The 15,364-nt window shown below is 41.8% G+C and overlaps 2 protein-coding genes across 5 annotated transcripts in view; one reads left to right on the forward strand and one right to left on the reverse strand.

Annotated features, from left to right (window-relative positions):
* The window catches only part of PPP3CB (protein phosphatase 3 catalytic subunit beta), a 48,267-nt gene extending 43,410 nt beyond the window's left edge, over nucleotides 1-4,857 (forward strand). For both annotated transcript variants that reach the window (XR_010432427.1, XM_064663788.1), the window contains one exon: nucleotides 4,487-4,857. The gene's annotated coding sequence lies outside the window, so the exon portion shown is untranslated. The remainder of the gene's footprint in view (nucleotides 1-4,486) is intronic.
* ANXA7 (annexin A7) lies at nucleotides 1,635-15,193 on the reverse strand. 3 transcript variants are annotated; one of them, XM_064663821.1, is made up of 13 exons: nucleotides 15,069-15,193; nucleotides 12,949-13,006; nucleotides 10,223-10,418; nucleotides 9,836-9,934; nucleotides 8,701-8,741; nucleotides 8,212-8,314; nucleotides 7,831-7,925; nucleotides 7,026-7,139; nucleotides 5,616-5,786; nucleotides 3,979-4,149; nucleotides 3,795-3,870; nucleotides 2,501-2,613; nucleotides 1,635-1,988 (listed from the first exon to the last, which is right to left on the reverse strand). In XM_064663821.1, the coding sequence occupies exons 2-13, from the start codon at nucleotides 13,003-13,005 to the stop codon at nucleotides 1,866-1,868; spliced, it is 1,359 nt and encodes a 452-aa protein (XP_064519891.1). In that variant the 5' UTR covers nucleotide 13,006; nucleotides 15,069-15,193; the 3' UTR covers nucleotides 1,635-1,865. The 3 variants fall into 3 exon arrangements, with proteins under 3 accessions (XP_064519891.1, XP_064519890.1, XP_064519892.1); XM_064663820.1 differs by having other exon boundaries at nucleotides 8,701-8,744; nucleotides 15,069-15,192; XM_064663822.1 differs by lacking the exons at nucleotides 9,836-9,934; nucleotides 15,069-15,193 and having other exon boundaries at nucleotides 8,701-8,744.
* Nucleotides 15,194-15,364: the final 171 nt, after the last annotated feature.

Consider the following 15,364-nt stretch of genomic DNA (forward strand, 5'->3'; position numbering starts at 1 on the left):
GACTGGGGCTGTTTTTCTCTTAGAAAGAGGTAAGTCTCTTCTGGTCTGAGTCTGAACACTTTTGAGAGGGAGTGTCATAAAGAGCTTGTTTTTTTTCTAATGTTTGAGCTGAAAACACCATTATGTTACATAGAAAATTAAGGCTATTTCAGAGGCAGGATAGACAGTGTCTGTTCATTCTTTCCTTGCCTATTTTTTGCTACACTTTTATTATCAACCATTCAGTTCTTGCCATGGATTTAACAACTCTTTGTTACTAGCATGTAATGAAAACCTTTTTGCCATAAAAGAGGGCAATGTTATCAGAACATAGAACCCCATTCATCTGTTCGTTTCCTTGTGGTAGTGTGTGTAAGCCAGATTTATTGATACTGTGCTTTGAATGACAACTGAAGTGGTGGGGATTTTTTCAGTCACAGAAAAAGATAAAGATGCACTAATATGCTTTAATTATTGAATAGTAAGCTGCTTCACTTGTAAGGAAGTTTGCTCAAGAACAAAGAAACAAGAACCAAAGCTTATGAGAATCTTGGTCAAGCTTGGAAAGCTACTGAAAGATATCTATATTTATATACACACACATGTATATCTATCTCATTGAATACTTGCACGAAGGATGACAAAGTAATGCAGAATAGAATGTCTTTTAGTCTCTCCAGATCAACTTCTATCTATTTCATATTTGAAGTAATTAATTTTAAGCTAAACAGAATTTCTCAGTTTAGTATCAGAAAAAGTCTAAAGTCAGATTTAGGTTCACTGATGTAAGTGAAATACCTAAGCCTCTTTTGTATGTACAGTTGATAAACTGTTGTTGTTTTGCAGAAATCTCTATGAATGTGCTGTGCAGTGGCAAGTTTGCCATATTGGAACCAGCTCCACCAGCCCTAGTGATTTTTGTCTGAGATATACTAGAAATAGGGTTTTGCTGTTTGTGTGAGGGTATCCTATAATACAATTGTTATTTGTTAAAGCATTGCTTAGAAATATTAAGGAACACACTACTAGCTGTTGGACTTGAATTTTTATATTTATGGTTGGAGACAGATTCACTGTGGCTTTCTACAAAAATCCAAATATGCTGTTCAAAGTTGTTCTCTTTAAACCCTTTGAAATCATCCACATAGTCATTTATATTATCTAGGTCACAACTGCCTTCAGTTTGGATTTCATGTGGTAGCATTTAGCTACAGGGTTTTTCACTGCTCAGCCATTTGCTGTATAACCCACTCCTTTACGAGGAGAGACTTCAGAATCAAATCTGAGATGATTTCTCCTTTGCATTGCTGCCTTAAGCATAATGGTAACTAACCACTAATGTAAGAAATTTAATAGGGGAGTACAGTCAGATTTTGCCAAGGTCCCTAAACTGTCAGCGTATTGTGACTCAGAGTATTTGCATGATTTTCAACATTGTGATGGAAAGGCATTAAAAGGGGAGGGGTGTGTAAAATGCTTCACATCACAGCCTCAGGCTTTTTTTTGTCATCCACAGTAAGACCAGCAGTTAAGTTTAGGTATTTCAGGGAACTTCTTGCTTGCTGGAGATTCATTTGGCTGAGATAGCTTACTCATGCAAGAGTCCAGGAGATGGGAGGCGGTTTTGTCTGGGTCAAAAAGACTAAGGCTTAGGGTCTGATAGACAAGATATATCTTTTATTATACAATAAAGAATATTATGTGCTGTAAATTAAGGCATTGTAAGTGCAACAAGCTTATTGAATCATTAAGAAGGCATATTTGATTATGCAAAGTTTAAAATTATTCATTTACAAGGATAGTTAGTGTCTACATAAAGCATGTTTCATGCCCTTTGGTTTGTTTCAAAAAAAAAAAACAACACCAAAAAACCAGATAATCCTCTTCTACTGCCCAACAATTGCCAGCAGCAACCTCCGGTAATCACCACTTGTATCACTTGCTATCATTGTAGCCAAAGTCTTCTGATACATCTGTGTGAACATCTGTTTAATTTGCACAAGGTCAATCTGTGCAAAGACAAAAAAAAGCAGAAAACTCAACCACAGTGTATGATTTAAATCCTAGACTCTCACCCTGCATCTCCTCCCTTGTGGACTAGAGGACACGTGCCAAGGGTGAGATGTTCAACTGATTAACCCCGTGCAGTGTACAAGCCAGCTGGTCCCTCCAAGGACAGAGGAGCAGCTCCCAAAGCAGAGTCCAGCAGTTGTTCTGTGCTTTGTTAGCACCGTGCTGTCCTAACTCTGAACAGCTGAACCTCTGACCTGGAGGTGCTCACTGGCTACATGGACACGCAACCACAGTTAAGAAGGAAAACAAGCAGTCACTACTATCTAGCCAGAGTTAATTAAATGAAAGCTGGCTTTAAAACTAATTAAGTGATTCATCTAAATGTGAGCCCCATAAAAGCTTCATTGCAGTACATGATTTCACAGCTGTGAAAGGACCAAGTGACAAGCTTGTTTGGGTAGGTGGCTTTCTGCTGCAAGTGACTTATACACAGGAGAAAGTTTCTTACCTCACTGCGAGTGACCACAATTCTGATGAGGGTAGAATCGTCTGTGCCAGCTCCTTTCATAGAATGATAAAGTCTTTCTGCAAAAAAGGCTGGGCGATTTAAAGCACATTGCACTGCAACAAAGTATATTTTTAGGATTAGTTCCAGTATTGTATCCTGTGTAGTGATACCTGGCAGGATCAACTGGGGATTTTTGCTGTAGAAATCTAGAAGTAGGTCTGGGTGAAGATCCAGTCACTATAGATTATAGCTTATTTTCAAATTACCAAATTAGTTATTTCTTCACACAAAAACTTACAGTTACTAGCAGTTAACTTCTCTGGAAGTGCTTTTCAAAGCTGTCTGAAATGTTAATTCTCTAATAGGTAATTCAAAAACAGTTCTCCTTGGATAGCTGGTCCTGGGACATAAGATATTTTACTCATGTTTCACTGCTAGAATCCACTAAGAAAGGTACAACTGTAGAAGGTTCTCCCTCTAGTAGTTACAGAATGGATCTTGTTTCAGTTAGATTATTCAAACTCAGAGACAAGCCATTATTCTTTCTCAAGCCTGAACTTTTCCCATTAAACTCTTGAGTAGAATATTCTCTGGAAAGTTTTTGCTTATCTGTTATGGCTACAGAAGTGCTGTTGTTTTGGCAAGCACTGACAGGACAGGTGTCTTCAAATTTACCACTAAATACTGATTCTCACTATCAGTTAATTGTGCTGAATTGTGTCGAATTGCTTTACTATAACAAGTCAGCAGGAAAAAGTGAATTCAAAACAGCTCTTCTATTTTGCCAAGGTTTTCCTTATCAATAGCTGAGCTTTTGGAGGGTAGATGGTGGTGGGGAAGAGGAGTAGAAAGGGAACTGTGTCTTAAGTAGGTTCATGTTGGTTCTGAGGTCATCTGTGTGGGTGGCTCAGCTGTCTGTGCTGAGATGCCCACACCCAGAGTCACGGCTCTGTTACACTGGGAATCACTCATTCTGCAGAACTCTGAAATACACAGCTACAAGCACGAACCAGTAGCCCCTGGTTCCGTGCAGTTGCCTGCCCTCCAGAGAGTAACAAGTACTTTCTATGTGGCCTTTTCTTATTTCAAACTGACTTGTTCATGGTGGATGCTTATTTTGTTCAATTAAGTGTAAAATGAGTAATTTGAATAATTGAAGTTACTTTTGTGCTAGCAGAGTCTCAGATTGTGTGATCATTTGCCATATGGCCAGTCTTGAATTGGATTTTTCTTTGGTTACATTTAGAAGGTTTAATTCTTAAAGGATAAAGGAAGAGAAGGACATATCACTTACCAATAGTTTTCAAACCACGTTCCACATTCCCAGAAAATTCTCGGTCAATGCTGCTTAATAAATCACGATTAGCAATCTACAAATGAATGAGATTAATATGTGAATGATGAAATGCAGTAACAACTGGAACTTTAATTTAAAATACATTGACCAAGCTCATTTGAAATCAGTGAAGAACTCCTACCCTGGAGTATGCCTCAACTGTTGCTTTCAGCTGGGGAAAACTTCTGCTTGCCAGAACCATATTAAAGCAAGATTCATCAGTCCCAAGTCTTCCTTCACCTGCTTGGTACAGACGCTGAGCATCTTCTTGAGCTTTCTGATAATCCACAGTTTGATTCTCATCCCGATTACCCTAAAAGCAAAGACAACAGATTTCAAATGAAATTTCACAGAGAAGGCTGTGCTTTATCTGTGTAGACCCCAAGCATGTATCTTCCAAGCTTGAAGCAGAAAGAGAAATAGCAGTTTCTTTAAAACTTCTCTTTGGTTTAATATTGGTTTAATAGTCCTTATAGGAAACAAATACAAAAGTGGCCCAGAACCCTATCTGTAGGGCATGCTTTAAACTGCAGATAAACTGACTCAGATAACGTCACCTCTACAAACCATCTCAGTTCTAATTAAATACTGTACTTAATTCTCTATTTTATTTAATAATGTCAGCTTTCTCTTGATTTGTTTGTTTCTAGGCTTCAAGTTGCAAAGACTCTTCCCAAACAAACTAATGAATTATCTTACTGAATATGCACACCTGAAATATCTCAGGTCTCCTACTTTATTTAGAAGTTGCTTATTTCAAGTAAGAATGTCTCCAGAAAGCACTTACTGCAGTTATGTCAGTAGGGCTTCTGTGACATTTTACATGCTTTGGTGGTTGTTCTGGTTTTTTGCTGCCCAGTGCATGGATGGATACTGCTAAATATACTGGCTGAGTAGGCTTGAATACATGCTCTCAAATACTGTTGTATCTATAGTGGTTAATATACTCTTTAAATTATGTGGTTGTCGGTTACTGTAAACTGCTGGATTTATCAAAATAAAAATAAGCAGCATGAGCTTCTCCAGGTTTGCTTTCTTGTGGATTTTGACTTTTAAATCCAAATACCTAGTGCATAGCTGAACTCTCACACAGGTAGAGGCCAATGAGGTAGAGAAGTGTAATAGTAATTCTAATAGAAATAGTCATATTGATCAGAGAACTGTGGAAAGTTGCACACAAGTTCCTATTCTTCAACACAAAATGAGCCCTAGTAAATGATATGGGATAAGCAAGCTCCAGTGTTCACCTGAGTTCAATAGCAGCACCTCCCTAATTCTCATGGTGTGAAGGGAAGGAAGGCTGTGGTGTAACTTGGGAGGTAAGTTCTGCCCTGTGGCACCTCTTAGCTTATTCACAGGGATTCATTCTCACAGGCATTCTATGTACCATAAGGGTTATCCAATCAGATTCACACAAATTATTTTGTTATTGTATGCAAAAAATAAAAAGCATCTTGCTTTAACAGCAGTGTGGACCACTGATATAGAGAACCACTCGGTTGCATCTGCACAGTATTTACACATAAGTTCTCTGAAATTAATCTAGGGTGCTAAATTAGGTCACACAATTCATCATAGATTTGAAGATAGGAAGTATCTCTTAAGGAAGGACTGAAGTGTCATATCTTAGGGAATAAATTAATGACCCAGGGCTAATTTCTTAAAAACCTGGCTCTTGCTAAGCATACACAGGCTATTTATGGAGCCATTATGACTACACACATCAGACTGTACACTGTTATCTTACTGAAAAAAAAAAATTTAAAAATTAAAGCTCACTTGGCACATGGATATAAGCAATCGCTCAAAGTGTCCTGAAGTGTCAGCTCTGATGTCTTGTTCGATGTCCCTTCCAAATTCTGATTTATAGCAGTTCACTATTTCTCGAATTTCCTGGTTTGTCCTTGTGCAAAGGATCTCAATCAACACACTCTCCTGAGTGCCTGCTCCCTGTAGGCAGAGAAAACAAAGGCATAACTACAGAACACTACCTATGCAGTTTTCTTCAACTGTGAAATAAGGCAGGCATCTGTTATTTCAAAACTTAATACAATCTATATTTTAAGAACAGTATCCTTGCAGTGTGAAAGCACTAAGTCTTCTCTATAGACTTAAAATGGAATGAAGATTCCTCAAACATGCCATTCTGCACCAGTTCAAAAACACACCCCAAAACTATACATCAGTGACATCAGCCAAAGCTGGAAAATGGTTTATGAAAGAAATTCTTTGGCAACCTTAATCTGTAAACTTATTGAAGGAAGGTAGAGCCTTAGGATAATCAGTAAAGCCAAGGATAGACATGCAAATTCTGTTTTGGTCACCATACAAATGTGTTCCCCATTCCAAATGTGGCTGCTTCCTCAACATGAAACTTTTCACAGATGCTTCCGTCTCCCCAGAATAAAAATTAACTGAGATTTCTGTGTACAGTGAGATGGCATGGTCATCTCAGTTCAGGCAAGGACCAGATAGGAGAGTGGATCTGTGTGAGGCTTCTAGGTAATGTTACATTACGAATTTTTTTAAATGGTTGAGTGGCTATTCACTCCATTAAAGGCAGATCTTAATTTAAGCTCCACATTCTTTAGAAGACCTCCATTCAAACTCGGTTGAGTTACTCATATCCACCTGCCAGCTGCCACAGATCACACCAGCCAGAAATTCTGGTAAACTGGATGTACCAGTTTACCTCAGCTAAAAGACTGAACCGAGTAGCTCACCTAATCTCTAATGCTCTCTTAATACTTGAACAGATATATGCATCATCTGACCTTAAGAAATTAGTTTTTCATTGTCTTTTGGAAAAAAAAAAAAATCCAAACCCACCTTTCAGTAACAATGGTTTGCTCCTAGTCAGGAGAGGTACATACCTTCACTCTAAACAGTGGTTATGGTTTTTACAGCATCCTGGCCCTTCCTAGGCTCTAGCAAAAATTATGCTCAAGTAGCAGAGAACAAGGTTCTGTCCTGCAGCGTTTCATGCTCTACTGGAGGGACAGCTGCCCTGTACTGGCCAACTGGCAGAAATTGTCTGGAACTCAGGGATGCAATAGAAAAGAATTTTAAGCCCTGTAATCCCAAGATTTGTTTTACACTAAAGGATTTTTCAGCAATGCTGGGACCAGGTATTCTTAAATGAGTATTTTAGAATAGTTTAAAACTATTTCCTTCACAGGAATACCATACCTTCATTGCATGACGTAAACTCCAGGCATCATAGTAGGTACTGGGCATGAAGAGCGCTAAAATCAATTCTTCCACATTGCCACTTAACTCAGACTTCAGATCTTTAATTAAATCCTGTTAAATTATAAAAACAAAAAGGGCTTTGGAGAGTGTTAAGCAGATAGCTTATATACTGAAAAAAAAAAATCAAACTAGAACTTAACTTTCATTACTGATTTCTACCTTTGTGTTGGTTTTCCTGTAAAGCTTTGTTTTATTTCTTATTAAGAACTCTGTCACTTTTGCAACTTAAAGTGAAATTTTATAGTTGTGGCATTTTTCAGGACCTGATTAGGTCTTAATTAGTGAGGAGATAATGGAGAAGAGCTGAGCTGTCAGAGTTTTGGACAGAGTGAAGTAAATTAACCTGGACTTTCCTTGACTATCCAGTCCTCTGTTTCTTAGGAAAGAACAGATTTCAGTGCTTGTGTGTGTGCATAAAAAACTCAGTAGTTTCAGATACTAATACAGAGGCAGTTTAAGCTTGATTATTTTCTGTCTATCAAGCAGTAGAGAAGCAGAGAAGCTTCTTGTGTGGTCAGGGACAGAGACAGCCTCCAACCTTTCCCCACCTCTGCTTCTGCCAGGTATCAGGACAACCCTGTGTCAAATACCAGACGTTCCCCAATACACAAAGAATATAACCAAAAGAAGTGCATTTTAAAAATGCCTAAATCACTCCTCAGGACTAAAATGCAACCAGGCAGTTCAAGCAGCAGCTGAAAGTTTGGTTTGGTTTACGAATTCAAAGAACTAGTGAACATACCTTGCCATACATTGTCTTGAAAGCTGCCTTGATCTTTTGCCTTTGATCGTTGGAGCGGTTAGCAACAACGTCTATGATAGCCTGCTCATCAGTTCCTTGGAAACAGAAGGGCAGTGCCACGTAAGAATGCAAAATAGTCCCTCCGAGACTGGGCATTTTATACTGTTACATTTGGGCATAGTTACATAAGAAGTGATTACCATTTAAGACCACTAAATTTTCCATGTAACTTCATCCACTAAATAGCCCAAACCATTTTGAAAGTGTGACTTTTGAAAAGGCTGGGGGGGAAATGTGTAGTTAAATAAAACTTGAAGAAAATAACAAAACGGCATTAAGAATTTAGCTCAATAGAAAGTAAAGCTTCTGTTGCTTACTTACCAAAACCCTTCATAGCTTTGCGTAGAATTTCTGCGTCCCTTCCAGCATCAAAGTCTGCAGCAGCTCGAATTGTGCCCTGGGTACCCTGAACCATTGCTGCAGGCTGAGAATAAGAGTCACATGTAACTAGATATCCTGCACAATATAAAATCAAATTAAAACCACAGCTTTGGAATCAGTACTTCAGAAGGAGTTGTCCATTAGTTCTCCATTTCTTCCTCTAACACAGCATCAGGGTGACATTTGGTTGTGTTGAAAAGCTTTGGCCCACTAGCGCCAAAGCCTTGCTTGTACCCAATTGTATGGATGAAGACCTTGATGACTGAGAATACACAGATACAGGGTTATGATCTTGTTCAGTTTGTACTCTGAGGGTAGAAGGAAACTCCTGATGCAGAACACACTGTAAACTGTTGGAAACCAGCCGTAAAAACATTAAAACTACAGGCACCATGTAAGATTGATTATAGAAGAGAATACAGCACATACCGGACCAGGCATTGGGGATGGTGCTTGTCCACCAGGAAATCCTACTGAAAAGAAAGAACAAGGTAGAAGACATTAATTAGGTCTTCTCTTACTATGGAAATGCTATCTAATTGGAATATAAAGCCAGACCTACCACTGCACCAAACCTGTTTCCTAAGTAATGATAAACTATCATGATCAGTAACTGAACTTCTTGCCCATGGGAAGAAGCAATCACAGATGCATTTTAATATATACATTAGCAAGGTAATTCTAAAAATACTAAATTACTGGTGCTGTGGGAACTGGGAGAATCTCTCCTTATTAAATCATGCTATTTTTGACAGAAGCCAAGACAGCCCACACAAATAAGAATGTGTGTCCCATGCTTTCTTTAAAAGCCATATTATATACTTGAAAATGTCTAGCATATAAACAATAAATATTAAGAATTCATTGATGCAAAAAGAATTGAAAGAATCTCATTTTGTGAACAAAAGCACTGTGAATACAAAAGCTGCAAAAAAATTTTTGTACTGGAATTTTACTTTTATTCATAACGTGTATGCACATTTCTTTCCATTTTAGTACTAGAGCTAACCAAGCAATCATTAAACAAAAAGATTTTGCTGCTCTGAATTTCTTAAAAACAACTGACACATTCCAGGACAAAAATCATCCCTGTGGTAACTGACCACTCAAAGCATTACAAACACTGCACTCTTTTAAGCAGTTGTGTGAATTCTCCCTTCCTCCTTCCCCAGTGTGCCAGGGATCACCGTGAACACACAGATCTGAAAAATGCAATTCAGATTAACAGCTCATTCATGCAATTCAAATTAACAGTCCTCATTGTATGTGGACTCTGGATTTCACAGTTCTTATCAGATACTTGCAGTCTGAAGAAGGACAAGCACCTAAACCTCTACATCAAAACCATTAATCGGGGACAGCCATCCCTTTTGGATGTAGCACCTGCAGAGAGCTGGTTCTCATCAGCCCTTCAGTTCCTTTGTCAAGAAAGGGGGCAGGATGTAAACAGCACACAGACCTCAACAGCTAAAAGTAACAAAGGTAAGGGCCTAATTTGTTACTACCTATCCTGAGATCTCTTGGTTTAACCTTCGATGCTTGAAGTTTCCTATATATGACATACCTGGAATTTGTGCTGGTCCACCTCCAGCATAGTTTTGGGCAGGAGGCTGTGGATAGCCACCAAAGCCAGGGCCAGCGGGAGGCACACCAAACCCAGCGCCTGAGGGAGCCAGGGGAAAACACAGACTTTAGCACCCTCAGTACTTGACTTCTGACACCTGAGCAAAGCTGCACAACAGGCTAATTTCTCCAGTCTGTGCAGTGACCCAGAGCCATCAAGGCCCTGCCATCAGCATGCAGGTACTGCTAGATGGCAGTCTGGCTGCCTGCCTGCCTGCTGCTGCCTGAACTGATCGCTGAACAAAGCTGCTTTTCTTTACTGTTTCCAACAAGCACAGGGAATGGTTACACTGGCAATCATAAGTGGTACTCTAACAAAGGATCCTACCTCCAGGGTAAGGTGGCATTCCTCCAGCCTGGGGAGCTCCAGGGTAGCACCCTGGGGCAGGGTATCCTGCCCCTGGAAACCCAGTGCTGGGTGGTGCTGCAGGATAGGTCCCTCCTCCTGCCGGAGGGTATCCTCCAGGAACAGCAGGATAGGTGTACTGACCAGCTGGTGGATAGACAGACTCTTGGCCTGTCGGCTGAAACACAAAAATGAGATGTCTGTATGCCTGTTAACAGGACCTTAGAGTAAAAACTCCCAAGCTACCAAACTGTCCAATTGTATAATAACAACACAAATTGTTTAATTAGATTCAGGACTTGAAGCAGCAGCAGAATTCCTGAAGCCTGGAAGGGGTCCTCCTGGCTGGGTTTTCTGATGCATCTCCCAGGTTGAAAACAGAGAGTGCTGCAGGGTGGAAGGCACCTCTGGATGGCCTGTGATTCCATCCACCTTCAAAGCAGGGCCAGCTTTGGACTTGGATGAGATAATGCAAAGCCTGATTGTCAAGTTTTCAGTATCTCCAAGGAACAGCAAACTCACAGACTCTTCAGGTCCCTGTTCCAGTGTTTGACTACTCTCACAGTGAAAAGCCTCCTCCCTGAGGACACACAGTGCTGAGCCACATTTGACTTGTCAGCTATCAGAACATACTGGAAATCTGCTCCTTCTACCCCACATAAGGAACAGGTGAGCTCAGCTTAGCTTGCTCTCTGTGAATCATTAGGAGCTCACCTCCTGTTACAGGACTTTTAAGAGCTTAGAACCTTGGAAACTTCTGCCTCTACTGCACAAACAGTGTTTTCAAATGTTACAGAGTGAGAACTTACAAGAGGTGTTGGGGTTTTCCTTTGGAATCCAGGTTATAAAGCATGGACATTCAATGACTAAATCTGGACCACTGACTCAAGACTGAAGACCTATTACATGTTTTAAATAGAAAGAACAAGTCAAATATCTGTATGCCTTTGTTTTGCTATATGTATGATTTACCAGCCATACCACAAAGGCTGCTATTAGCATTAACATACATTAGAAATATTTACTTGAACGACCTGGATCTCTAAGGAAAACCCTGTAAGGTAAATGTCATATAATTGATCTTAGAAATCATATATTTAAAATCACCTTCATAATGAAGCATACTGTATGGACTCATCACTCACTTGCTGGGAATCATCTTTACTGAATGCTTTTAGAAATATGGGTCACACATTACATACAGTACACATTCAGTCTTGACCTCAGAAAACAGAAATAAAGTGCAGACAGTAAGGCCTAGCTCAAATGTTCTCCTTGGGTTTGATTGCCCCAAGATTTCTACCTCTAAATTACTATGTCCAGGCTATATAATATTCTTTTCCCCAGAGGTACACTCTGATATTTCTCTGCCAGACAAAAGATTTTAATGGAATTTAGACTCACAATTCCAAAATTAGGATCCTCAAAAGCCCTGCCCAGATAACTACCAGTACTGCAGAAGAAAATTTCACATAGGTTTTTTTAACTGACTGTCACTTTAGCATCACCAGTGAGACTAGGAAATCTAGAATTGCTGATACCAAATCTAAGAGGTCTTTTAAATTAATCCATTGAAATTGGTTATGGTTTAGACGCTAGCTAAGGAAAAAATATTTTCAGATGTAGTTAAAAATAAACTACAGCTACAATCATGAGGGTTCAGCAGAACCTTGAGGGGAGAAGAGAAATCCTGGATTTAATAAAATCTTGTTTCTAACATGTCTGTCTTTAGTTTGACAGACTCTAGTGTTTCAGAGGAGTAAGGGTAAATTGTGAAGCAAAACCATCACAGAATTTATTGCATGTATTTATACACATATATTTATACACTGCATGTATTTATAGCTTTTCAGTATTTTAATGGCATTCAGGCTGAGCTCCATGCTTAAATCTAGTTCTGTACTACATAAAACACAAGTAACATTCACACAATTACGGGGCCAGGAAAGTGCCATGAATGCCATGATCAGTGCCATAAAAGCAGAGATGAATCTAGCTTTGAAAAGTGATGCAGGCATATCAAAAGCACTGCAGTATCAGCCACACCTGATACATTTCAGCCTTCCATTAAGTTTCATTTAAATTTTTAGTCCATTCAGTTGTGAGCTGAAAGTGAAACAGTCCTGTGGCTGAAGGATAGAGGGTCCAAGTCAAGATACAGTGTCCTCTGTCCTCAGAAGAATATTTACTTGGTGTCATATGAAAGCTGGGCTGCTTGAGTAAAGCATTCCAAGCTCTTCCTGAGAGCTATGACCACAAGTTTGTTCAGCATCTCTGTAAATCCTGGGATATGGATAAGCAAGTATTTGGTAGAGACAGGTTCAGAGATTACCTCTGACCCTGTATGTAAAGACCCTCATATTTATAGAAGAAACTTTAAGAAAAAAAAAAAAAAGAATTGCTGAGATAGTTAGCTACATTAAAAAACCAAACTCACCAGAAAAAGGTAAAATAAGATCAAATAATCAAAAACCTTTCTAGAACAGGCATAATTAAAAAAAAAAACCCAAACTTCCTTCTTGGAATCTTTGAGACAGCTATAAAGTCATCCTCAGGGATAAACAGAGGAAAACAAAGACCATAATCTCTACAGAACATTGTATATGAACTGACAGCTAGTATTTACACTCACACAGAGCACAGTAAGAAGGGGTATTCACAGAATATAAATACATTAGGAATGAAACACATTCAAGAGCCATACTTACAGGATAACCAGGGAAAGCAGGGTAGCCATCAGAAGGGGGATAACCTGGGTATGACATTCTGGGAGAAAAAGAAAAAAAAGGTATTTTCACTGTGAAGGCACTATATATGAGTTTGTAGTCGATATTTTCTTGCTAATTACCTGTTAAATCACTTGAAGAATATGTTTAGTAGGTTTAGAATTGCTTGTACTTGTCAGCTGTTAACCCACAAATCTTTTCCTTTCTTTTTATACATCTGACCATAGGTATCAGAATTCAGAAGGGAAGCATCTTCAACTCTGTAATTAACTACCACACTTATTTAGGGTCAGATAGACATTGAAGCATGCTAAGAGGCTTGAACCTCCAGAAAGAACTCTGAAATACAGGATACAGTTTGAGGTGTCAGCAGGAGGGAGCTGAGCCCTTTGCCAGGACAGAAACAGTGCAGCCCCCAGTCCTGCACTGCACCAAGCACCTGTCTCCCATCACCCTGCACTCCTCTGCTCACAAGGGCAGTTCCTGAGAGAAGAGCAGGACTCTGTCTATCCCATGGAAAATGGTAATTTGACAGGAATAGGTGTGATCCCTCAGCATTACTTCATTTGTGTAGCAGATTTCTGTTTCATGCCGGTAAGTGTTTATTTTAGTCTCATTTTTAAGAGAGGGACTTGGGGAATAGGGACAGAGATCATCCCCCATGTTGCCAACGAGTTGGGCAGGGAGATTCAAGACCATTAGCCAGGTTATGAAACGTTTAATGGCAGGGAAAAAAAATCATGTTAATGTTAACCAGACAGATTCCCTGATCAGGGCCTGGGGGTTACTCATGGCATGTTTCTAAGACAGTGTGGACCTTAGATGCACAAATCAGAGGACCTGGCACATATAAAAACAAATGCAATACAGCAAATGATTATTCACATTTCTAGGTATTCATTGGCCAAACCAAATGAATTTGAAAGCAGAATTCTTACTGCACTGGACCATTAAGAGAGTAGATGGACATAGAACTAAACGTCTGAGAGTTGATATGGAAAACCTTAAAACTTTGCATAGAATTGTTCAAAGAAGACTCAAAAACAACTGGCAGAGAAGCACTGCTACTCCATCTCACACTGATAGACTTGGATCATCACTTCCAAATAAATAAAAGGAAAAAACAACATAAGGTGTATTTGCAAATCTACGCTTTAATCATAACCACTGCTTATGGCGATTTATTTCCCTAAGGAACACCTTAAACCAGCACCTGTACATTATTTATTACTGACCGCTGCTTAAATGGACTTTAAATTTGGCGCAAGCGTCCTCAAGCAGGACGGAGGCTCTGACTTGACTACTTTTATAAACAAAGCAACAACAGATTTCCCCGTCAGACTGCGGTTTCCCCGCTGTCCTCGGACGGGCACAGGGCGAGTTAAGCCGGGAGTCCGAGGGTGAGTCGGCTGCGGCGCCGGCCAAGAGCACCCGCCCGTTCTCTGCGGGCTGAAATGGAAATCCGAGGAGGGGATCTCTCTTGGGGGGGACAGATGTGGCTCTGACGGTGACAGATCAGCGGACGCTCAGCGCTCGGAGTGCAGTGCAGGGGCTCGGCAGGTACACACGGACGCGTCTCCCCGGCCCCGCCCCGCAACCCCCGCGGCCCCGCCCGGCCCCGCTCTGCCCGCGGCTGAGCTCCTTCGGGCATCGCCCCCGCCTCCCCCGCGCCCTCCGCCGCCAGCCCCGGGCTGGCTGAGCCCTCCGGCGAGCCGCAGCTGCGGGCGGGGGCACGTATCCCGTATCCCGCTACCTATTCTCCTGAGGCGACCTGACCTGGTCCCCCTCCAGCGGGAGGGCAGCCCCGCCGCGGGTGCGGCTCCCTGAGGCGGGCGGCGCCTCCCTCGGCCGGACATCTGCGAGCCCTGAGCGGGGACGGCCGCGGCTCCGGGAGCGCTGCCCCGGGCTCCATCCAGCTCGGGCGGAGCAAAGCGCAGCGGGGCTGGGGCCGAGCCCCTCGGGCCGGTGTGTGAGCAGAGCCGGGGCCGAGCCCCCGGGGCGGTGGGACAGACTCTGCCGGGCCGGGGCCTGAGGCGAGGGGCGCGTGAGTCTGGGCCCGCCGGCTCCTCCCTTTCTCCCCCCCCTCCCCACCGCCGCCTCACCTGAGAGGAACCTGCAGAACCTCCGGACTCCCTCCGCAGCCACACCGCAAAATGGAGCCTGTGCGGCCGGCGGTGCCCGCCCCGCCCCCGGCACCGAGCCCGCCCCGGCCCGGCCCACGGGCCCGGCGGCCGCGCCCGGTCCTGGCGGTGACGGCCCTTGGCTGCCTGTGCGGGCTCGTCCCGTCTCGCTGAAGGAAAGCTGCAGTGTGCCCAGTTCTCCCGCAGGACGGATGAGAGGTAAGTTCACAGGCGCAAGTGCCACAGACGCAGAGCGACTCGCCACTGGAGCTGTGCCA

The sequence above is a fragment of the Pseudopipra pipra genome, chromosome 8 (genome assembly GCF_036250125.1).
Source record: "Pseudopipra pipra isolate bDixPip1 chromosome 8, bDixPip1.hap1, whole genome shotgun sequence".
Lineage (NCBI taxonomy): Eukaryota > Metazoa > Chordata > Aves > Passeriformes > Pipridae > Pseudopipra > Pseudopipra pipra.